The sequence below is a fragment of the Nothoprocta perdicaria genome, unplaced genomic scaffold (genome assembly GCF_003342845.1).
Source record: "Nothoprocta perdicaria isolate Ctin4 unplaced genomic scaffold, notPer1 scaffold_319, whole genome shotgun sequence".
NCBI classification, from domain to species: domain Eukaryota; kingdom Metazoa; phylum Chordata; class Aves; order Tinamiformes; family Tinamidae; genus Nothoprocta; species Nothoprocta perdicaria.
In genome coordinates, this window is record NW_020455554.1 from 201,775 (window position 1) to 226,514 (window position 24,740).

The following is a 24,740-nucleotide window of genomic DNA, read 5'->3' on the forward strand; positions in this document are numbered from 1 at the left end:
ATCAGCTATATTGTCGGTAAATTTGTAATATTTGGTATTACTGTGATTATTTTAGATGTATAAATAAAGTTGTGAATGTTCAGTTCCCCTCTAGTCATAATGTGGGCTATCTGCAATTCAGATGCAAAAACTGGTTTTCAATTCATCTTTCCCCATTTAGTAAAAAAGAATCCACAAGACTATGTCAAATGTCTGTAAAGCACTGCATCTTGCTTGAAAAATGAAAGGGGAAAAGAAAATTTAACTTCATACAGACTTTTAATAAAATAAACTCTATCCATGAAGACATACAAACACGATACCTTTTGATAAGCTTTATGGATCTGAAGGCCTCATCCATGTCTCCAGCAGTCAGATAGAAGCTGAAGTTCAGCATGGCATCCCGGGTAGTCTTATCACAATCTCCCAATCCAACAAAATCTCTCATGGGTCTTCGGGCAACCATCTGGGAGACTTTTGCTGAGCCAGACTCTGCTTGTCCTTCTGTCTCAGCTTCTCCTGACTAAAATGAGAATGATATCATTTAGGTACCAAGCAGGAGAAAACTCCTTCACATGTCTGTTCTTTAGATGATTATTTCCACTGGAGTCCAGGTTTTCTACTTCTGTGGGATGGTGATCAAGAGTGAACAGTCACAAGGGGTCTGTTCACAGACAGAATGTCACAGAATAGTCTAGCATGACATTTAATGAACAACCCCAATACTTCCTCAGCAATGTTTAGGAGATACAGATTCAGCAACAACTATCGTAATTAAGACTCTCTGAAAATAACCATTAACTCCTTGGATTTCTGAAGATTTCAGATAAACATTTCTAAGCCTAGTCTTTTCTCAAAGATGAGTCTGTTATTGGAAAGGTAACAATTTAGAACCAATTCTTTTATTTTTGCCTGCATAGGAGGTGAACACCAAACCAAGCCTCATCTTCAAACCCTTTCCTGTACAATTGGCAGTTCTGGAGTCTCTGGAATTTCAGCAGCAGGACAAATGGGTTTGTCTCCAAATTCGTAGTGTCCCAATTTCCTCAAATTTGGGCAATTTCTGGAACAAGGACAGGAAAGGCATTATAATGAATAAGGGGGAGCCCTGAGCTGAAACTCAGTCATGTAAGCCTGGTTGCATCAACTTCACTTTCTATATTTAAAATAACCTTGGCTATACACTGAATCAGGTTTGCAACATGAATTAGCACAGAACAAGTAATTTAGACCTTAAAATGCAGTAAATTACTATAGGGAAAAAATGGAAACAGAAAAAAAAAAAAGCAAGTTGAAGGAAAAGGAGCAATATCTATAACATTATAGATACTTACAGGTTTATAGACACATCCTCTCTGAAAAAACAACTAAAGGCAGCAATAAGCATACGGAGAGAAAAAAAGAAAGAGAGATGTAATACCAAAGTAAAATAACATGAAACATGATGGGGAAAGGAAATGCAGCAGACCGTCTTTGACTTTTCACATTAATGGAAAAAAAATGCAAAATAAAGTACAATTGTAAAAGTTAGGTCTGCATGGGAAGACTATTGTATACGGTCTGTTCTTTGGGGAGGAGATACACTGCAGAGTCCTGCTCTGAATCGAAATACATTGAAATAGAGCAAAGCCTAGATAAAGACTCTCTTATTAATGTGAGATTTATACCTTACTTGGAGGATTAGGAGTACCATTAATATCACATTCCTTCAGACTCTACAAAAATAAGTGTTTTGGCCAAGCAGACTCCACTAGCTCCTCCTGGAAGAAGGCAGCAGTACAAATCACTATTTCAACAGACAAATAACTCAGGTCAGAGCTTGACCTGAGATCCTTTCCGAAAACAATTTAAGTTTCATCATGTCCAGCATAAAGGTAACTATTCATCATCTTAAGATACACTTTTGGATCCACATTCAAGTTTCCAAGAAGCTACAGGATGCATTCCTGAAAAACGAAAAGCCAATTCATTACAATTTCTCCAAAACTGCCAGAAAAAAAATAGATATTAGAATGATCTCTAGGTCACTACTGCATATGATGCAGCCACTACCACTGGAGTTGCCCCTACACAGTCCAGACAGAATCTGAGTAAAATTGACTGCTACAGCATTGAAAAATCAAAGTTTATGGAAGGGAATGGAATTGCAAATGATTTCCTCACCTTTTTTGCAAAGTAATAATGTGGCACCTCGATGCCCAAAAGAACCTGGTAGGATGAAGGCAGTGGAAAGCTTTCCTGAAGCAAAAGGCCGTGCTCTTCAGTGCTGAAGAATGATATAATCAAAACATCCATCTGGAAAAGGAAGCGAAGTACTGTTTTGTTTTTCATACTGCAATATCCTTCTTTCGCTTTGTTTTTATTTTCCATTTTTACTTGGCAGAAGCTGCTCTTGCAAATCACACAACGGCCCTGCTCACGCACAGCCCCCCGCCAGAGAGGGCAGAGCCGCAGGCTTCCTCCTTGCAGCAAATGGCCAACAGGTCACTGCCCGTTACGGGCTGCATCCCTGCCGCAAGCACCAGCCTGCCAGGAACCAACGTGTCCATGGTGGCATGGAGCTGTGTCCCTGCCGTAAGGAGCAGCCTGCCAGGAACCAACCTGTTCACGTTGGAATGGAGCTGTGTCCCTGCCGTAAGGAGCAGCCTGCCAGGAACCAACCTGTTCACGTTGGAATGGAGCTGTGTCCCTGCCGCAAGGACCAGCCTGCCAGGAACCAACNACGTGTCCATGGTGGCATGGAGCTGTGTCCCTGCCGTAAGGAGCAGCCTGCCAGGAACCAACCTGTTCACGTTGGAATGGAGCTGTGTCCCTGCCGTAAGGAGCAGCCTGCCAGGAACCAACCTGTTCACGTTGGAATGGAGCTGTGTCCCTGCCGCAAGGACCAGCCTGCCAGGAACCAACCTGTTCACGTTGGAATGGAGCTGTGTCCCTGCCGCAAGGACCAGCCTGCCAGGAACCAACGTGTCCACACTGAAATGGAGCTGTGTCCCTGCTGCAAGGACCAGCCTGCCAGGAACCAACCTGTTCACGTTGGAATGGAGCTGTGTCCCTGCCGCAAGCACCAGCCTGCCAGGAACCAACGTCTCCATGGTGGCATGGAGCTGTGTCCCTGCCGTAAGGAGCAGCCTGCCAGGAACCAACCTGTTCACATTGGAATGGAGCTGTGTCCCTGCCGCAAGGACCAGCCTGCCAGGAACCAACGTGTCCACACTGAAATGGAGCTGTGTCCCTGCCGCAAGAACCAGCCTGCCAGGAACCAACGTGCCCATCCCTGGCAGCCGATTGCAAATCTGTGAGTCTCTCTTTGAGAGATCTGTCTCAGAGGAGTGTTTTCTCCAGAAGCTTTCTATTTTTAATGCGGCACTATTTCTGCTATAACCTCAGCAGCTAAATCACTGATGAGAGATATTAGGGAAAATACCAGCCACCTAAAAAAGTTTCTGTAATGGTTTAAATCTTGACCTGGCTTAAACCAAAATTAAAGCACTTCAGCTAAAGTTAATCACTCCTAATTTGTTAAAGAATAAGTATACAGCTAAAACTACTTTTGAAAATGGGCCAAGAAATTAATTACACTCATTTTATACCTTTGATTTGTCAAAATTATGTAGACGTCAAACAATTTTGTTTCTTTCTATTAGAAATACTGGGTGAAGTGTTGCCCTCTTTGCTAGAGGATGTGAGCAAGGCTTTTTAAGACACTCAATTCCTTTCCACCTTGTTTTTTCCACAACCCAAGTTATTCAATCAATAGAAGAAACAAAGCTTTCTATTTCTAACTGGGAGAGGTTAAACTAAAATGATGGATGAATCTGAGCACTTAAATCAACATGGATATGTTGATTGAGACGTGGAGCTTCTGGAGAGGGTCCAGAGAAGGGCAACCAGGATGATTAAGGGAATGGAACATCTCTCGTATGAAGAGAGGCTGAGCGAGCTGGGCCTGTTTTCTCTGGAGAAGAGGCGGCTCAGAGGGGATATGATTAATATGTATAAGTTCAGGAAGGGAGAATGCAGGGAGGAAGGGGACAGGCTGTTCTCACTGGTGGCCAGCGATAGGACGAGGGGTAATGGCCACAAGCTGAAACACAAGAAGTTCCGTCTCCAGGTGAGGAGCAACTTCTTTACTGTTAGGGTGACAGAGCAGTGGAACAGGCTGCCCAGGGAGGTTGTAGAGTCTCCTACTCTGGAGGTCTTCAAAACCCGCCTGGATGCCACCCTGTGCCACATGCTGTAGGTGTGCCTGCTTGAGCAGGAAGGTTGGACTAGATGATCTGTAGAGGTCCCTTCCAACCTTAAATATTCTGAAAATAATATTCTGAAATATTTTAAAGTCAAAGGAATATTGTTGAAAATGAGACAGTTTTGCACAGACGAAATGCAAAGGAGTGCTTATAGCACACGGGAAGGGGAAAATTGTTCATCAGATGAAAAAAACAGCTTTTTGATTAAATTATTTGTGACCAATAAAAATGGAGTATTGTTTGCTATTGTGAAAAGAAAAGAGGCGTAAAATACAATTTGGTCCTGTGGGTTAGCAAAGAGCAAGCAGTTAATTACTGAGATAAGGAGAGCTCCCTGCAGAGCAAGATAAAAGGAAGAAACCAAAAGGCCATACTGTGCTCTCGGGCTGTTCTTCCTTCTGCTCTGGAGACTGGCGGCTTGTCTCAAGGACTGCTTCACACACAAAAAGTCGTGGTTCACTCTGGTCCCAGAAATGGCAAGCAGGGACATGGCTGTGCAGCTCTGGGTATCCCACAGCAGTTCTGACACAGGGAAAGACAACCAAAGAAGCACAGAAAGGGATATGGCACAACTGCAGCCTGTTCAGTGCATGAATATAAAGAAAGGCTAAAAAAGAACTAACTTTTTTATGATGATAACTCATCACAATGTGTGCATATACCTTTTTTTTTCAGAATGTGTGAGGCAGAAGACATTGCTTCTATTTTTCCCATTAGTTTCAAGCTCATAAAAAGCAGTGCAAAGCCTGCTAATCTAAGTATTTAGAGCTCACTCAGTCTATCGTACAATTTGAAATCCACAGAACTGACGTGCCTACTGAATCTCCAGAATATTTCCGATACATCTACTACAATATATATTTCTATAGACTTTATATAAATAGGTATTTTTAAAGGCTTTTCCTTTTGAAATATTGTGTTGGTTGAACATATTGGCGAATAGAAAACAGCAGAAAACTCAAAGACATTGTAGAAGACCTCTCAATTCTCTCTGTTAGTGAGGATTTTAAAGAGTCTTTTTAACAGGGAATAAACCACAGCAGCATCTAAGTTCCTACTCATTCAAGTTGCAAAGGGAGCTGAATTCCACCTTTAAATCCCTTGCTTCCCTTGCCTTGCTACATCTTCCTGTGGAACAGCTATGCCCACTAGGGGAATGAGCTTGGGAGCACTCAGCAAGGAATGTCTGCTCATTCTGCACCTACTCCCTAGTCCTGTTCTGCTTGCACCATGAGCGTGAAGCTGAGGACACAGATGCAATGTGTGACATCCTGAGGTTCCACACAGCCAAGGGCTGCATCCCCTGGAACTGTACAGCAAAGTTCTACATAATTCAAGCTTTTTCTTGCAAAAAAATCTTAGTTCGCACAGAAGTGGGAACTTCTAATTTTTATGCAGGGGCCTCATTAGCTCATACTTAAAATGTAGCAAAAATATGTAAAAAATAAGACCTTCTACCAGGAGGCAGGCTCTCTATCTAGACCAGTAGCTCTATGTCACTCTGTATTTCAATATCTATATTTCATGTGGCAATGCCACTTCTAATCCATTCTGTTTCTGCACGTTTGCAGACACAGTACTTGTGTTAAAAAAAAAAAAAAACAAAGGGGGGGGGTTGAGATTTTAGATTTTGCCTCAACAGGATAGGGGGAAAGGGAAGCAATACATTATAATCATTTTCTGATGAGTTTACTCATTCTGATTCCAAGATAAATGGAGACCAGATAAATGGATTATTCATGCTTACACCATGCAGCATTTTAAATCAGTGAAGTGATATTCCCAGTTTGTGCTGGCCTCTGTTGGGCTGCCCAAGATACTACATGTGAAAACACATGATTCCTTGCTGCACTGCTTGCATAACCGACCAAGACATAAGACTCCAATTTGCACTCTCTTTAGTCATTAGTAAGCTCAGTAGTTTTTTTTTCTTGTGTGTGTGTGTGTGTGTGTGTGCGCAGAAAGATTAACAGCATTTAGTAATATCTGCATTGACTAGTTGCTAAAAACAAAACCTCATATTAAAAGGCTGTCTAATCTTAAGAAAAATACAGAAAGATAAATCCCTATAAAACCAAATGGAAATCTGGACTCTAACATTCCACTGCACGTCCCTACGAATTCCTAGGTCACTGTGCGATGCTGCCTTGTGGCTAGGGTTTCTCATGGACTTTTTTCATTTAAGCTGCTCTCTGGCAGACACATAATTTCTAAATAGTTGTTTCATGAAAAGTTGGCACAAGCTCCTACACAGAGAAACCTCACTATGAAGATGTGACTTCTTTTCCAGAGCCTATTTCTACCTTAAAAGCAGAAGGCTTTTTTTTTTTTTTTTTTCCAAAATAGAAGTTTCTTACTTGTTAAGGCCTTGTCCAGAAGGAAGTTTCTCTCTACCGTTTCCTTCTTGAGCTTTGAAATCAAAGAGAGTAACTTTGTCCATTTCCACATCATAGAAACAGATCTTGGAATCAATGTTCCCATCAACCTACAGAAAAGGAAAATCGGAGTCACTGAAGCCTGCAGCTAACAAGGAAAAAGGTAAAGTTCAGATGATTCTTCTCATTTGCTTCATGCTGTCATAGTTCTGTGCACTGGTAATCACAGAAGAATATTCTTAGGAAGAAACACCAGAAAATTTCATGTTGTTTTTCTGTTCCAACAAATTAGCTTTTGACTTCTTGGTAATACTACAAAGTAGCATTTGTGCTAATCAGATCTTTCCAAGTTGTTCTTCTCATGGGATGTACAAAACAGCTTAGTTCTAGCATTTAGCTACACGCTTGGACCTGGAATGTCAAGTGTCACTGCAATGGAATTGCAGGAAAAGGTAAATTCAGTTCTGGGAAGTTAATCTCGTGTTGTTAGAAATCTGCTTGCACCGCAGCGGTGTGGCAGCCGATGGTCCGGCCACAGGCGGCCAGGGCAGAGTCCTGCCTCACCTTGCTAGCGAGGATGCTGACTTTGTTGCCGTTAGCGTTGCACTTCACAGAGGCAAGGCCTCCCAAGCCCGGAAACAGCTGGCAGAAATTCTTGCTTTGGCAGTGCACTTTGGCCTCTCTGTTTGAAGAAATAAACTTAATTCATTTGGTGGCATAAAAGTAGCAACACTCAGCAGGCAGTGACCTTTTTTACATTATGAGAAGCTTCCTCTCCAGAGTATTGCTCCTACCTGACTTACTTGCATGAAGAGGTTAACGGGCCACTTCTCTCAATGAAACAGGAAGAGTAAACTTAAGTGCTCCCACAGAATTCCATCAACAGAGCCACACAACAGGAATATCCTGTCAGAATTTTGAATTTGTAGTGCCTAAGTTTTTTCCTCTACCAGGAATCGAGCAGATAGCCTGTTCCCTGAGGACTGTGAATGTGGAACGTAAGTAAAGTCCTCAGCCCAGGGAGAGTATTGACATCACCACACTGGTCAGTTCTCATGGTTCACAATTTTCAATATTGCGTCACTCATACACTTGCCCCCCTTTTTTCCCCATCTCAAAACAAATATTCCATTCTGAAGCTACAAAACAGTAACTATTCAGCACAAAATGGAAAAATCTTGTGAATCAGTAAAGGTGACAGGCAAAAATGACAGTATTTTAAATTTGTGCCATGGATTTAACATTGACATGTGACATTATGGTCATCATTTGGGAGGGAGGATTTTCCTGACTGACTACGGAAATGTAACCTGGCAGTTAGGAATTAAGCTCATTTCTGTCACTGTTAAAGATCATACTCCATACAAAATGTTTGTTAGTTACAAGCTGCCCAATCCACTCCATTGAAATTGTGTCCATCTCATAAGAGGTGAAACAAATACAAAAAGGGTTGGGTCTCATATCTTGCCATAAATCAATGAATCTCGACTCACTGATGCCATGGAGGTAGCGATGTTAGGAGTAGTGGACATTATTATTCCTGCTTGGGCTATCAGCAGGAATATGTGACATCCTTGCCTCGATCTTTCTAAACTTTTCCACGCATTCTCAAATACACATAAACATTTCCCATAAAATATGTATTTTTGATTATTGATATTACATTGCTCTTTCCATAGTTTGTCTAATAATTCTGTGGCTCTTCCTTTGCTTTAGAAAAAGGATGCACAAGATGGATGYATTGTCTTGAAGTTCACAGAGGCTATCACTTTTCATCAGAATAAAACAATTAAAAGTTCCCTCCTCACCACAAAAAAAAACCAGCCTCAATCATATGCAGGTTTTCTGAAGCCTGATTAATACCTGCGAGAGAGATCAAAGATTTTGAAGTGAGCCGAGTCAGTTCCCACAGCCAGGAAATTCCCACAGACATCCAGGAGGCAGGGATTGCCCTCAGCTTCGGAGAACACCAGCAGCTGTTTAACTGTGCCCTGAGGAGGCAAGCATAACGTTAACTTTGGGCATTCAGGGTCTAAGGAAGAGAGATTTATTTTGTCAGTAAGTTATCTACCTGCTGGACTTGTTAGCTAAATCATTATCAGCAAAATGAGAGAAACTAGACACCCAAGCACACACATCGTCTCACACTGGGTTTCAACAAATGCAATCTGCATTTCAGGTCCAAAACCTGAATGTACAGCCTCCAAAAACGTCAACTTTAGAGGTATCCTTGTGCAAAGATGGGGTCAGCAATGATATAATTTCTTCCAAGTAAAATGGACATATAAATACAAGGCCCTACTGCCCTATTAATGTACAACTGGGAAAGTAAATAGATAAAATCATTCCTTATTGTGATAAATCCAGCCTTTTCTTAAATAAAATATTTCTGAAAAAAAATATTTCTTAAATAAGATTCTGTATTACAGAACTCTAATAGATTTCTCTTTGCTTCTCATGGATTAACTCATTCAGGTTGCAACGTTTAAACAAAAGAACTGGCAGGTTTGGTTCACTTGCAAACAGAACTTCTATACGATGTTACATTACCTTATAAAAATACTGTGTATATTCATATTCCTGTTAATAAGATATACATTCAGTATGTGTGCATCTTGATCATCTTATAAAGTTTAATCCTTATAGGATTCTATTTTCTATTATAAATATTTACAAGTTAGACTGTATCAATAGTTAAATATGACAGACATTTTAAAGACTTTTCAGTTGAAATTAAGAACACATTTTTTTTCTGTGACAAAGGTAGAGTCGGTAAGTTTACCTCCATTTAACTTTCAAGTGGCAAGTGTGGCACACCTAAGTATATCGGCSAATGTCAGCTTTATGCACCCGTTTTTAGGTAATGACACTCTCAGGTGACCATTACGGCTGTCATGAAGAAGAACATGCTCCTTCTGCCTACGTCTGCTCAGCTAGGTCCACAGGGAGCAATCCTGCCAGAGCTAGGCAGCCCTCAGAGGGATCATTTCTCTGCTCTACTAGTTCCATCAACTCTTACCTGCCAGGTGCGGACCTGGACCCGATTTGGCTCAACCGTGTACAGATTTTCTTCATGCACACACAAAACTGGAGAGTCACAAAGGAAAGAGCCTGGAACAATCACAACAAAAGCATCTTTAGGTAAAACATGCAAAAAGGAAGGAACTGTTGTGATTTATTGAAAAGGAGATTTCTTCATATAAGAGATTTATGTAAGGACATGATATTCTGGATCTGAGAACACTTTCCAAACGTAGACTTGACACCCAGGCTGTGTGGAAGAGTTCAGTTTTGTCAAGGCACATCGCACAACTTGGTGCCTTAGAAACTTTACGAATGAAGTATACATTTGGTTTTAGGTACCTCCAGAATTGGGCTGAAGCTGAAGTTACATGGATACAGATTTTAATTTTATGCCTACAAATGCATTTCCTCTTCAGTTTTACCTCTCTTGCTGCAGTGCTACCTCTGACCTATAGACAAAACCAGCAGCATATTCTGAAGTCAATCTGTTTAATTTTATTCTAGTATATTTAGTGAATAAAGTACAGGTCTAGGAGATAGTATGTGAGCTCTGGTTTTGCAGATGACTTGTTTAACTACTGATCTCTAYTTTTATACCCCAACCTTTCTCTTCTGCAAAATGGCAACATTAAGTCTAATTACTATTTGTAAGTGCAAACTGGAAAATCACAGAATCATAGAATCCTTAAGGTTGGAAAGGACCTCTAGATATCTAAATATTATTGGTATATTCTCTCATCTAACATGATTGAAGCAAACCTGTAAGTTAGCATTTTAACACTGTTAATACTCCACTCATTCCTCTGAAGTCTTACCTGCATTTCTTAAGGCAACACCAGAGCACTCGAAGACAGAAACTTGCTTCCCATTCCAGAATACTACAGCATCCTAAAGCAATCAAAAAAGAGCTTATTCATTCTTTTTTGGGGAGGAATWACACAAGAATTTCTGTAATAACTCAGCGAGATCTTTTACTAATTCATCTGTATAGCAGRGTGGAAGGTTTCTGGCCACATAACAAAGAACTTGGTAATCAGAAAACTACTAATTCGCTGTGCTAGCCAAAAATGAACTACACTGCTGTGCGACTGCTACAGCCATAAAAATGCTCCCAGTCCACTACACAAGAAATAGAGGGTCGGAGAAGAGTTATATTAACGAGCTACAAACTATGTMGTTAACTAGGTCAATATTTGGGTATGTACATATAGGACCACCCACACCTGGGCTAGGAAGTTACCTTCGTAGCGTAGACTCCGTTAACGTTCATATCAACACGAAGACTCTGTGTGGCTCCCGTGCTGAAGAAGGTCACGTTAAACAGGTTGGGAGACACCTGAACCACAGCCACTTGCTGGTTAAAATGAGAGGACATGGCCTGCTCGCTGAGGATCACCACTGAGCTGATGTTGTTCACTGCCAGCAGGTTTCTCCTAGAGCCCCACTGCAAACAGTGCAAAGAAGAAGAAAAAGCAGCACCGTTTAATCTAAGACCTTAAGCTTTCATAGCTATGTCCCAAAACAAAGAAGCAGGAGTAGGGGAGAGAAACTGTGTGTAAATATATATATGTGTGTGTGTGTGTGTGTATGTGTATATATATAAATGTGTATATATATATATATACATACGTGTGTGTGTGTGTGTGTGTGTGTGTGTGTGTGTGTGTGTGTGTGTCAAAGTCCGACTGTCTAAATAAAACCACAGCCAAATGGCTGAATTGCTAGAGACTGGAGATATCATGTCATTTTTCTTTCCCAAGGTGTTATTCTACCACCTTACATCTAAAACTGCAAGACAGAAGCACATATGCAAAAGCAATAACAACGCTTTAATCCATAAAAACAASCTGCACACACTGTTTCTTATTCATCTACCTTATTCTTTTCTGCAACTTTGGGAGCCCTTTTGGCTCAACAATGTAGTTCAAACTCTGTAGCAGATTACTGATCACTACATTTGGAAATATTTTCCTTTATTCAATGGTAGCAACCATAGCTAAAGTTATCTTTATAAAATGATACAAATGCAGGGATTGCTGGCGGTAGCTTGGCAGTGGTTTTGTTTATTCTGACAAAGAGTGAGAACAAGGTGCTATTTCTGGACAGCACTCCATATCCTGTTAGCTGGAAAATATTTGAATGGTCAAGCTGACATAAACATCTGTAACTCTTCCTCCCTTCCAGCTTATTTGCAGATGTATGATATGCTAATGGCACACACTGCTTCCTATATCCTCAGCCTTTTGTTATGGGAGCATCTTAACAGATTTGGGTTACTGACTTTATTGTAAGTTTACAACATCATTGAAAATAATTCAAATCACAAATGTTGAATCCTGCAGCTTAATGAAGAATGGATTAAAAAATAATAAATCTCAAAATATAAGGAATTGTTATAACTTTCAGTATTAAAAATAATGTAAAAAAAAACAGTAAAAATGTTTTGAAATGTTGGATCTGCAAAATTATCCTAGAAAACCACTATCCATGCATAGTCTGCCACAAAGGCCATGTAAAAAAACCCGAATCTAGTAAACAAGGCATCATTTACTTTCTGATTAAAAAAAAGAGAGAGAGAAAATATCATATTCRTTGTGAAGTCTTCCTAAAGTGCAAAAGTCTTTCCCATCTTTACCTGTATCTGAGTGATATTTCCGTCAAGTTCCGTAGGTGCCTGGAGCTTCCACCTGTCCCTGCCCTCCAGCGCCCCACTGCTTCGGCTGGACACTGCTGCTCTCTTCCACATAGCAACTCGCCCTTTGTTGGTGCCAGCTGCTAGAAGTCCTGCCAGTCACAAACCTTTTAGACATTTCACTTCAAAGGGATGAMCAAACCAACATTAACAAAGTAGCAGGCAGCCAAATCCTGGTTTTGAGGTCTTAAGATGTCCTCTTCCAGGAGTTTTGCCTTCTTTGCCTTGCCTACAAGCCAGCACTCTTGAACTATTCTGGGAAGGCCGCAGAAGAAGTTTCATGGAATGAGATCCATCTCCTAAACTACCAAAGTTCTCTTTTAATCCTATCAAAGATTATTTCATACTGACCACTTATTTTTCAATCATCTGCAGTAAAAGCTACTACTGAAATCAATTCTAAGAGACCCTGGCCATGTCCCCAGGTCAGCAAACTCTTCAGCACCCAGGCGTGACTGCAGAGAGCAACAGGCTGTGTTAAGGACCATGTGCACGTTTGGGTTAGCTCCAGTGTGGCCCTGTAGACTGAAAGCCTCTTGCTGGGTGGAGCGTTAGGTGCATTCCTGGAGCACGTGCTCCTCTTCATTGCCATCAAAGGAACCCAGTTTGTGCTCTTTGAATTATCTCCAAGGTCACTCAACACCATGAAACAATGTGCGGTGGGTACTGAATTCTCTCCCCACCTCATCAGAAGGGACATTCCTGACCTGAACTAAAATTATCCCAAAACATGTCCTCAGCAGCAAGATAAATATTTTAAATGGCTATAGGGCACCGAAGACTAATACTTTGACAAGGTTTAGGAAACWGAGATCGCAGATTCTCACCTTTAGCACTGCAGTAAGAAACACAGTTAATGCATTCTCCTGCCTCAAAGCCAAATTGCACATCTGGGAAGAGCACATAGTTCTCACCTCGTTCCAAATCCCAGCATCTAAAGGACAGAAAACAAGAGAGTTTTAACAATGCTTTTCCTTCCAGGTGGCTTGCTAAACACAGTCAATAGGATGCTATACGTGGCATTAATTTGCTGCTTCCAGAACGCTTGGATCATTTAATTTTTAAAATGAAATCGTCAGCAGCTTCCCCAGGAATGTGAATTTCTTAACAATCTCCTTCCTCTGACTTCTTACTATGCTACATGTATTGTGATACTCTCCTATGAAGGAAGAAGTCAGAAACAAACACACTGTTTGTTGGTGGCTTTCTTCCTACTCATGTTTCCTCATTTTTAAAGGATAATCCCTGTCTCATTCACTCCTAGTAGTCCTTTGGATTCCAGATGCATTTTGTTGAATATCGTTAACCGAATGTATTCCTTGTCAATAATTGGTCTTTATCACCTTCTCACAAAATCCACCAGAGGATTCAGTGCAGTAACAACAGATAAAGGCTCAGAGAAGAGAGCCGCTGATGTTAGTGGACAGTCTCTGGAGTTTTCTCTCCCACRCCAAAAGAAAGTAAGGGGAAAGACATGTGCTCATAGGATAGTTAAAAAAATAAAAGATTTAGCAGATAGTTTAAAAAATGTAAAAATATAAAGCTTACAGAATAGTGCAGGCAACAAAGTGACATATTTAAGGAATTAGGGATAAAAATAACCAAAATACTTATACTGTATGTGTTAGAGAAACATCTTGACAAGCAGAGCACATTTCTCCTGTGGCTGATGCTGTGACTGTCTTAAGTCTCAGAGTAAGAATGGGAAGAGCAAGGAAGTGATTATCTTTTCCATGCTCAAAATCAGATCTATTTTCAGAAAGAAATGCATAAAGGCACTCAGGAACAAGTCAGGGTAGAACTGACAGAAAGAATACCCTGAGAGAAAGGGTAAAGAAAAAGGGTAAGCTCATAAAGAGCTTCTCCTCAAGAAAATATAAAGAGCTTTTCCACAAGAAAATAAACGAGAATGAAAAATCTATTTTGAGAAACAGAACAAGAAAATAAGGTACACTATATGGTCAGGAAAAACTTTAGTCCACTGCAGACTGTAATTCTTTTAGCTGGCATTTATATTGGAAAACAAAAGCCACTTTAAAACAAGATTCTTACCTGAGGACTGTCTCACCTACTGCTGTAACAATAAGACTCTGGTCTATTAAAATGATGTCTGCAGAATGGCCCATCTTGCCACTCAGCTTCACCTGTTAAACAGGAAAAAAAAAATCAGAACATTGATCCATATTGACAGATTCTAGGTATCTGAATTGCCTGCCGTGGCTGCAAAGGTAAAAAGCAAGAATTACTGCATCTGGCAGACAGTTCAGACAGCCCAACAGTTTCCCTCAGACAACTACCACCACTAAATGAGTGAGGTGTATCATATATAAAAGCAGTAGAAGAAATGTTAGCAAGCAACACTATTTTAAAATATTACACACCAGGTCTTACTTCTAGTCAAAAATAAGTACTGATAAATAAAAAGCAGAAACRCCTGTAATATGCAAGTGTCAAATATTTTTTAAAAAAAATTTTAGAAGAAAATCTGAGAAAAAAATAGTTTTTTTTTTTTCAAAGTCACACTCTCCAACAGTACAGTGGGATTTTTGTTTTGGTTTGTTTTTACACACTGGGCTAACATGATGAAGTTATTCATCAGGATACTTCCAGGATGAAGTCTGTTTGCTGTTTCTCCCTTTACAGCCATTTCTGAGTCATGACATAACTATTAGTGGGTTACTATTTTTACATTTTTTTACTATTTTTAAAATACTATTGCAGTTCTGAAGAACACTTTGATAAAGTGAGAACAAAACCTCCCTTCATAATTGCAAAGACAATGTCACCAAGATGGACAGGTACCACTGCCACTAATCTGAAAGAGAAGGCAGCTCTAAACAACTGATGATAACAAACCTGAGTATACTATGGGCCATTTATCCATAAAACAATTTAATAAACATTTGACTATAGTGAAATTATACAGAAATTTGAAGACTATCAAGTTCCAATTATTCTCTAATTCAATAAAACTAGATAAATAAAGATTAATATAGCATCAAAAGGAAAACAGCTAAGAAAAAATAAGGAAGGCAAGATGAAAACCATCCTTTCAAGTTATGGAATACAYGTTTTTATTTCATGTCTCAATGATTTTATATTTGCTTAACCAAGGTATTTATCTCAGATGGAAAAATAAGAGTAGATCCCTCTGTGAGCAAAAAAAAAAGCGACAAAAAGACACTAACATATAGTAATAAAGACAAAATATTTCAATGTTACCTTGCAGCCTGACTCTTACCTTCATGAGCTCTTCTGCCTCTCCCTCGTGAGTAATTGTATGTAAGGACAACAGCAGGTTCTCTGTTATTATCACTAAAACATCTCTTTTCTCCATGAACAGAAGCTTTTGAACAGGACTGTCTACGGACAACATATCACTTGTCTTCCCTTTCTCATTCACATAATGCACAGACCCTGTTGTACACAAAGCAGTTGATAGAAAATGTAAGGAATCTTGCAGGACAGCGTGTCTGTCCCTAGATGGTGCTGGGCATCCTGAAAATCACTGTAACGTACAGCTAAGCAAAGACTCAATTTTTGGACAGTTGTTTCAAAAGTGCTCTGTGTGGCTTTTATATTTAAATGGTTCATGTTTGGCAAAGCACCTTGTAACTCATCAGCAAAATGAAGGTGTAAGTCCAGTGTTCTGCAAAATAAACACCCAGCACTCCAGCAATTGATATAAAGCTGTGTTGGTATTAGTTACAGGTCCCCTTCTTGCTAATGGAAACAATGAATTATGCTATAATTGCATTGTGGAATGAGTATAACTTAAATGGATTTTCAGAGCTGCTAACACTTGGTTTGAGAGGACTACACACTCACATTACTACCAGAACCATGCTCATTAGAACACTGGTTACACACTTTCCAGCTAACAGGTTAGAAGAAGACAAAAGGCAACACCAGAAAAACTGCTGAGCAGACACATGTCAGAGAAAGAAAGAAAACTTTAGGAAGAAGGCTAAAGAAAACATATGTATTATTTTCAGTCTTGTCCAAAATAAGGACAATTTCTACTCGCATTTACTTTTGTGTGTTAGAATGTGCTTCTCCATCTGAAGAGGCACATGTTAAGCAACAACTAGTTATGGCTCTTTAAAGTCTATGTTCCTTTAGTGCTCTAATAAAGATGTTCCACTTGTCAGAGATGTCAGATCAAGGACTAACGTCTCCTTCCACATATAGCTATTGCACTTCCAAAAGCAGACAGTCCTCATCCGCACCAACAGGACAGAGTATCTGCTGATCTCTCAACGTGGTGGGAACCTGGCTAATGCAATATCCTTAGCATTCATTTTGCACAGCTTCACCCCGAAGATGTGAGCACTTTCATTCTTATACATATTTTCTTATTAGACATTCTCCAGTTTCTAGGAACACTATATCCTGTTGCATTTATAAAAACAGGATTACCTTGCAGTGAGGTATTTTGAAGCACTAAGGAGACAAATTTTCAGCAGAGTGGAAATGTGTTTTAGTTCTTACCATCTGTCAAAGTGATAAAGAAGGACAGTCCTTCCTGTGGACCCATTTTCAAAGGTGGCCCTGTTCCAGCTTTTTTCCAGTTGAACATATCCAAAGCCTTCTCATCACCACTCACTGCTGCTTTAGCCAGCTGCATGAAGTCCCTGCAAACAAGCAGGGACAACAAGAAAGCTTATCTGGAAAAAGGAGTCCTTCGATGGAAGGAGAGAAGGATCCAGCCTGCCAGTGCTCTCCAAGGGGCTTACTTATACTTACTCGCCAGGAGCGGGTGGCCGGAAGATACAGTGAGAAATGTATTTGCCATAATCGTGTTTCAGCAGCGGAGGGCCCTGCACTCGACCGCGCTGATCCATTCTCCACAGAACTAAGACCCCACGCTAGAAAGAGCAAACAGGTAACTCATTATACGTTCCACACAGATGAAAATCCAAACCACACAAAAAGATCAACTCAGTAAATATTATYGATTGAGCGATACCTGCCATACTTTTACTCAGATGACAAGCGACAATGCTCCTGTCTAAAAGCAAGATACAAGGAGTAAGAATACTTTTATAATTCCTAGGAATTATACCTAGGAAGGTATAGCCTGAGAAGAGACCTGCCTAGGAAGAGACTTCAGAAATTCTGCAGCTTCTCATTTCTTTCATACAGTAGACATTAAATCACAATGAGAATTCATTAAATCAAAAATTCACAGCTGAAAGAACCATAGAAGCTAATGAAAGGAAAGTCTGATTAGCTCATTAATTCAATAGGAGTTAATAAAAATTGATTCCTGATATTTTCCTGATATTCCTAGTTATATATACGATTATTCCTGATATAATATTCCTGATATTTCCTGATATTCCTGATAAAATATCAAGAAATCAATTATATCTGAGGACTGTAACTGTAATATTATTATGAAAGATCATATCTTTCATTATGGGTGCAAGCTGAAACAGAGGAGGTTCCATCTCCAGGTGAKGRGGAACTTCTTCACTGTGAGGGTGACAGAGCCCTGGCACTGGCTGCCCAGGGAGGYTGTGGAGTCTCCTTCTCTGGAGGTCTTCAAACCCGCCTGGMTGCCACCCTGTGCCACATGCTCTAGCTGTGCCTGCTGGAGCAGGAAGGTTGGACTAGACGATCTCTAGAAGTCCCTTCCAACCTTTAAGATTCTGTGATTCTGTGATATCCTTAAGCTGCCATTTTTATACACCAASTAGTGATGTACAACCTGTCCTGGAGCCCGAACACCTACAGATGCTACAGCCAGAAAGGGCAGCCACTGGGCAAACCTCACAGCCTGGCACACATTCTGAGTGAATGGGCATTTTGCTGCGCCAGCTCAGGATGAGGATGAATTTCAAACCCCTGCTGACTGCAGAAAAATGAAAGGACAGTGCAGCAGGACACACACGGTAACAAGGCCAACTCACACTACAGCTTCACAGCTGGAATTTTAAGACTTATTATTTATTAGTGTCATTATGCTAATGCTAAGGAACCAAATTGCATCCGGAAGCCTATGGTGAAAGCGCTGCATGGAAAAAAAAAGTCTATTTGTAGCCTAAAGTTTAATCTCATTTTGTTTCATTCAGACAAATCACAATTTAAAATATATTACAGTTTTCTCTATTTCTCTTCACTGTTTTTAATGGACTATTATAGAAACAAAAGAGCAGTAACAGCAGGATCTGCTTACACTTCACAGCTCTAACTTGAACCCACAGGAGATGCAGTTGAGGCCTTTTGAGGAAATACTTATTTCTTTTCTCCTAAGCRCCAGGAACCAAAGTCCTAAATTCCTTTGAGCAGTAAGATGATAATATTTATACCATCCAAAATCCTTTACCAAATGCAATGCTGTCTCTTTCAGCTTAAAGACTATGCAGCTGTAAAACTGCACTACCAAACTTCCAAGAGGCCATCAACGGGTGACTCTGTCTCTAGATAGCACAYTAAAGCACAAAAAATTCATGCCTTACTGGTTGCTCTTCTAACATTTCCATCAGCTTTTCCTTTGACCCTTGCAGACAAGAATTCTCAAAGCAAAGAACTAAAATTCTTGGACAAACTTAATTTTGTATCAAGGAGATGATAACAAAAAAAAAAAAGATTTTTTATTTGCCGACTCAAGAACTAACAAAATCAAAATACTCCACAATCCTGAATACTGAATATGCAATAGCTAACTTCTCATTTCACTGTCAAAAGGCAAGCAGCTCATTAAGAAATAGACAAACACATTTCAAAATGTTTCTTCACGATGTATTTTCAACAAAATAGCTGCCACTTATTCTTAGAGCATTATTGAAAATAAGACAATCTACATTAACACGAGAGAGATTAATGTGTTTTTAAGTATTTAAGTGAGGGCAACTAGGCATGTGTAATGGATAAATATACTGCAGCCCTCCTACAGAACTTTGATTCTAGACATTTTGGATTGATTCTATGATCTGCCAAAAAAAGTCCTCCACAGACATGAAAAAATAAATTTTTCTGTGCCTCTGCTATTCCATCCACTAATTTGTACCTAGACCAATAAAATTGAACTTTCCTCCTCAAACTAGTAGCCCATTGGTAGTCCATTCTACAAACCTCTTCTGTCAGTGGGGTTTGCAACGTTGTAGTCCACACCAAAACCATTTTGGGCATTTCACCACTTACCCTATCACCGGACACAAGGCGGGTACCATTTGTACTCCAGTTCAGGACTGTAATTTCCGCAGTGTGCGTGGGAGGGACAACGTGCTGCTCCCTGTCTTGTTTGTTGAGTACCACAACCTCACCAGTCTCCCAGCCTGCTGCCAAAACCAGCCGGGAGGGCTGCCAGGAGAGGGCCGTGACCCGAAAGCTTCTCTCCACATGCACCTCAGACACGTGTTCTCCCTGAAAGAGAGAGCGAGCGGAGGTTGGTGCAACTGCAGCTCAGCACCACAGTGCAGCTACGTCTTCACACCTGCTTGCCTGACTGGCCACATTTTTCTGTCTTATAGAATACAGGCATATAACAGAGCACCCTGCAAAACATASGAGATAGCTACACAGACTTGGTTTATGTCTGTTCTATATGCATAAAAACGCACTACGATAGGCAGTGCATCCACTTCAAAACTGCTAATGAGAACATGGTTAAAAACAACTGCTTCACTCTGCTGTTCCAGGCTATTTTTCCCTCAAGCCTTCATGAGCAGCTCTCACAATCCTGAACTTTATTCCTGAAGGAAGGATGAGAAGGCTTCTGCTAGATTTGAAGCCAGTAGTTATTTTTCTGAAAAACAATACAGCAGTTTTACTGAGGATACATAATATACTAGTGTTAAAAGGCCTCTAWGCAGGTAGCAACTGCATGTAGGAACCACATACTCAATTATCTGGCTCTAGCAAATCAGCTTGTTCTTGAAATGGAGGATGTTTCCTTGTATTTCTTAATACATTTTATTTGCTTAGTTTTTCTAAAAAAGAAGAATGCATCCATTTTATTTTTAAATTTGAATTCTCCTCTCACAAGTACCAAGTGTCTTAAGTTTTAAAGGCAAATTAGTTGCCAGCAGAAAAAAAAGACCTAAGAACCATAAAAAAAATAAATTTCAGTGGAAAGATCAATATAATCAATGAAGAACTTGAACTTTTTATGAAATACCTGTAAGTGATGACTCTGACTTGTCCTAAATTGCACAAGACATGAATAGTAATGAAAATGGAGAGGAGAAGATTGAAGGAACACAGGTAAGGGTACAAATACAGGGAAAACACAAGCAAAGTTTTAAAGCAGCAAAATGACAGCACATCCAAAAGCCAAGTTTCTGACTGCTTYTACCTGTTCCAGATAGACATCCACGCAGCCCCCAGACGCTGTGCTGAYGGAAGCAACCGCCAGGAGCGGGTGAAGTGGGTGCCACGTTATGTGAGAGGGGGACGCAACCGAATCAGGAGCTTCTATTTGATGATCCACATACACAGCCATAGCAGAAACTATTACACACTGCAAACCTGTCCAAGACAAATGAACGTTTATAACATGTAAGAGCAGGCAAAAAAAAAAGGGGGGGAGGGGGAGACAAAATAAAGATATAAGGTAATATGTCTCATAATCCATAGATTCCTGGTTCTCTTAGCCTTGTAACCTGACCAAGAACCTGCAGATGTACATGCGTATTTAGCCTTAAACACTGGCAGTTCAGTGTCTTGTCTCTAATGTTAATTCAAATATTCATAATATTTTATTGTGGAAAGAAGTTATTCCACATTTAAGTACATTTTATATTGGCTTCGAACTTTCAGTAATAGTCCATTTTAGGTTCAAATAAAAATCTATGAWGTCTAAATAAAAAAAAAGATATTTTGTCAACTTTTTACAGATAAGACGTCTCTATCCTTTTTAGCTCGAGTGCAGAGCAAGAACAATTTTCCAACCAAAAATGTGTATTTCCATAAAGGTTGACTGACACCTACTGAAGCAAGAGCTAGAGATATTGCTGTGCAAATTACAGACAACACTCCATAKCACTTTTTTCCACCTCAATAACTTTGACCAATAACATTTTTTAACCAATAAAATGGTCTAATAACTATATKTAAATAAACAGTTTATGTAACTACATTTCTCATGGCACAAAATGACTTAAAATCATTCATTGTTTTGTATGTGGCATTCAATATCTTAGCAATTCATTATCCTGACAGATCTCTCTCAAAAAAATGCCTTTGCAAGGAAAAAAATAAAAAAGAGCAAATGARACCAAAGCTGATTGCTGAGTATATCAGCTCACATCCGCACGTACTGCACCAGTATCTAGGTGAATACTGGTAAGGCTTTTTTTTTTTTGCTACAAAGAAAAGCAGCGGGCCTGAATTGAAATATTTCAAAGGGTAATAATTCATATTCAGAAATATATATATATATATATGCTATTCTGTATTTGGTGACAGGTCTTAAAGTTGTTTATGTGTCCCGTGTGATAACATTATCTGTGCATTTAGAATCTAGGACAGGTAACCCAGATTACGTTTACAAGCATTAAAGATTATCAACCAACTCAGGAGTCTACRAGAAAAGCATCACCAAGCGGGCCGATCAAAACTGCTTTTATGTACGTGCACGCTCGGATGTTTTCCTGACAGAGTTCTCAATACAAAACCACAGCTTTTGGTTTAACTACCCTTACCTATAAGGGAAAAAAAAAAAAAAAGACAAAATTCAAGTTAGGCTATAAAAGCCTGGTAAAGGTTAATACTCTTTAAGCAGTGAAAATTTACTCTGAATCAACAAGGAGGGGACRGAGTGAGAGAAAAAACACGCAGGGCCCCGTTCAGCCCCTTTCCAAGGCCCCTTCCCCTGCACGCGGGGCAGCGCGAAGCCCACCCTGTTCACGGGGGGCACCCGGGGGCCTAGCGCCGGCGAGCAACGAGCCCTGCGAAGCCCCCCCAAGGCCCGGGGGCAGGGGGCGGCTCCCGGCCTAAGCTCGGCTCCCGGCCTAAGCTCGGCTCCCGCCCCCCGCGGCCTCCGTCCCGCCCGGGCGGCCCGAGGCCCCGCCGCCCGATCCTACCTGCCGGCGGCACGGGGCCGGCGCCGCTCCGCGTTACCCCGACAACGCACCGAGCCTGCCGCGGAAACGCCCGAACGGCGGCCGAGGGGACGCGGAAACGCCCGAACGGCGGCCGAGGGGACGCGGAAACGCCCGAACGGCGGCCGAGGGGACGCGGAAAGTGCCGAAGCGGGACAGCGGAAAGTGCCGAAGCGAGTCCGCGGCGGCCCGCTGAAATTGCGGAGAGCGGCGGAAAGAGCCGAGCGCTCCGCCCGCCCGCACGTTGAAAGCAGGAGCCTCGGGTGCAGCGAAACCATCTCCCCTCCGGCGGCTGGAGCGAAGTGTCCTAAACTAACTTTGTAGAGGAAATTCTGCATCCTACCTAGACTGCCTCACTCCTGATTGTTCCCTTGAGGGAAAACACACTTTTTTTTTTTTTTTTTTTTTAAACCTAAGGTCATCAGAAAAGTAGTTTAATGCGTGCACATTAGATACAAAATTAAAAGCTCAACAGAATACATTTCGACATACGAACTTTGTCTTTCTGCTAGAGAAACCATGCAGGAGAGGAAAACAAATTGTTTCTGTCAAGCATGCAGTTACTGATGCCTTGAAACACACAGGATGTGCAGTAAACCCAGCCTAATGTTGCTGCCTAGTCTAGAAAACCATAGAGCCCCCCTTTTATCCTCRTTTCCCGGCTGCGGTGGCCCTCTCCTTTTCCCCATGGGCCAAGGGACTCAGGAGTCACAGCCAACCACTGCCTCCCTCCATGTGTTCGMACCTCAGGTCACCCGACTCCTTGTGTCCCTCACGCCCGGGCTCCCCTCAGTCTTCCACCTGCCTGGGTTCCTTTGTCCTGCTCATCAGCCAAAGAAGGGGGAGCAATTTCCTCCCTGCTTTGTAAAGACACAAACTTCAAACTTGTGTGTGTTCTGCTCAAGCCCAAACTTCTTGTGCGTGGGTTTTCCACACAAGATCAATAGGCAATTTAGCTCTTTTTAATTTACAAATTCTATTTAGAGCAATAACCCCGTTTAATCACAGCTACGCAGAATTGCAYGCTATGGTAAGAACATGTCCAAGGAGATTATGTGCTCTAGGCATGTTGAAGTACATAGAGCTCTGCATATGGTTCTGACACAGTCTTTGTGAACCCCCTCGAGAGTCTGCAAGTGACTGAGAAGTTTTTGAATCATTAATTTGTTGCTTTTAAATTTAGTTCACAAGGATTTTTTTTTCCCTCAAGGGAAGATGAAAATATCCCATGATTTCCTTTAAGCATTAAAAAGAGACCTCATATTCCCCACTTTAAAAAAAAAAAAAAAAAAGTCACACAGCATCAGCCCTCACTGGAATCATTTTTCTGACAGTTATCAAGAAATCACAACACAAACATCAAGCGGCCATTGTTGGAGAGAGAGCGCCTAAAGGCTTGGTTAGCAAGTGAAATTCAAGCGCCTTTGACATAGTTCAGCATCTCACTGAACACAGCTTCTTAATTCTGGGAAACGGTGTGGGAAACGCTCCATTTTCGTGTATCTACACTTCTCAGAGTTTACTAGAACTACAGTATTTAATTAAATAGYGGCAAATAAACAATTGGGAAAGGAAGCTCTTCAACAGCCCCTCTGCTTCGTCAGTGATCCTCTGTGCCCAGAACTTTTGRAAAACCCAGGCCACAATTTTCTGAGGGCCTCAGCAGATGGACAGCTCCCAGGGCTCAGATGAACTGCCAGTACCCCCCCCATTTCTTAAAAACTCATTAAAAAAAGCAGCAAGAATTAGCAGTTCCCTTCGTCTACACCACAGAGATGCTAACTCCAAGCTCTGAGAAGATCCCTTATACCACTGTGCTCCCAAAAGCTACACAGGTCTCCTTATCTTGTTATGCTTAGCAGCTTTGACACGCAAGAACCCCAGTATTTGAATCCAATGTGAATCTAGAGCCTGGCCCAGTAAAACCATGGGCAGTTAGAGGAGAAAGYAGCCCCGACACTGCCTCTCCCTCCTTGGCAGGCACAAGGGAACTACACCAACTCCCAACCACAGCGCCTTCCCTCAGCCGCCCACTGAGGGGATAAGCCCGCTCATGAGGTATAAATGGAGCAGCCATGCAAATGAGCACATTTCGACCAATGAGAACCTGGAGCTTGGCCACGAGCCCCGCCTACACGGTGTTCCATTGGTTCCTCCTTTGCGCCAATCAGCAACGAGCGCTTGCGTTTCGCCTCGCTCCTCCTCTCCTCCCCTCCAGGGTCGCGCGGCTGCCTCCTCTTCCTCTGCGTCACGCTGTCGTCACCCTCCGCGCGCCGCGCTACTATTGGCCAGCGCCGTGGAGACCGCCCAGCCTCCGCGGCGGCGCCCGCGCCCCGCCGGCCAATGGGGCGCATTGTTTGGGGCGGCGGGGCGG

The 24,740-nt window shown here is 41.3% G+C and overlaps 1 protein-coding gene across 1 annotated transcript in view; it reads right to left on the reverse strand.

Moving 5' to 3' along the window:
• Positions 1-20,766, reverse strand: part of IFT140 (intraflagellar transport 140) — a 59,825-nt gene extending 39,059 nt beyond the window's left edge. The window contains exons 1-17 of the mRNA XM_026042965.1: positions 20,620-20,766; positions 19,467-19,688; positions 17,064-17,185; positions 16,809-16,951; positions 15,559-15,734; positions 14,370-14,461; positions 13,145-13,251; positions 12,261-12,409; positions 10,866-11,069; positions 10,441-10,513; positions 9,621-9,712; positions 8,465-8,592; positions 7,166-7,283; positions 6,584-6,711; positions 4,601-4,748; positions 2,143-2,274; positions 303-502 (exon numbers count right to left, since the gene is read on the reverse strand). Of these exons, the coding sequence (XP_025898750.1) occupies positions 303-502; positions 2,143-2,274; positions 4,601-4,748; positions 6,584-6,711; positions 7,166-7,283; positions 8,465-8,592; positions 9,621-9,712; positions 10,441-10,513; positions 10,866-11,069; positions 12,261-12,409; positions 13,145-13,251; positions 14,370-14,461; positions 15,559-15,734; positions 16,809-16,951; positions 17,064-17,185; positions 19,467-19,688; positions 20,620-20,766 (2,381 nt within the window). The remainder of the gene's footprint in view (positions 1-302; positions 503-2,142; positions 2,275-4,600; positions 4,749-6,583; positions 6,712-7,165; positions 7,284-8,464; positions 8,593-9,620; positions 9,713-10,440; positions 10,514-10,865; positions 11,070-12,260; positions 12,410-13,144; positions 13,252-14,369; positions 14,462-15,558; positions 15,735-16,808; positions 16,952-17,063; positions 17,186-19,466; positions 19,689-20,619) is intronic.
• Positions 20,767-24,740: the final 3,974 nt, after the last annotated feature.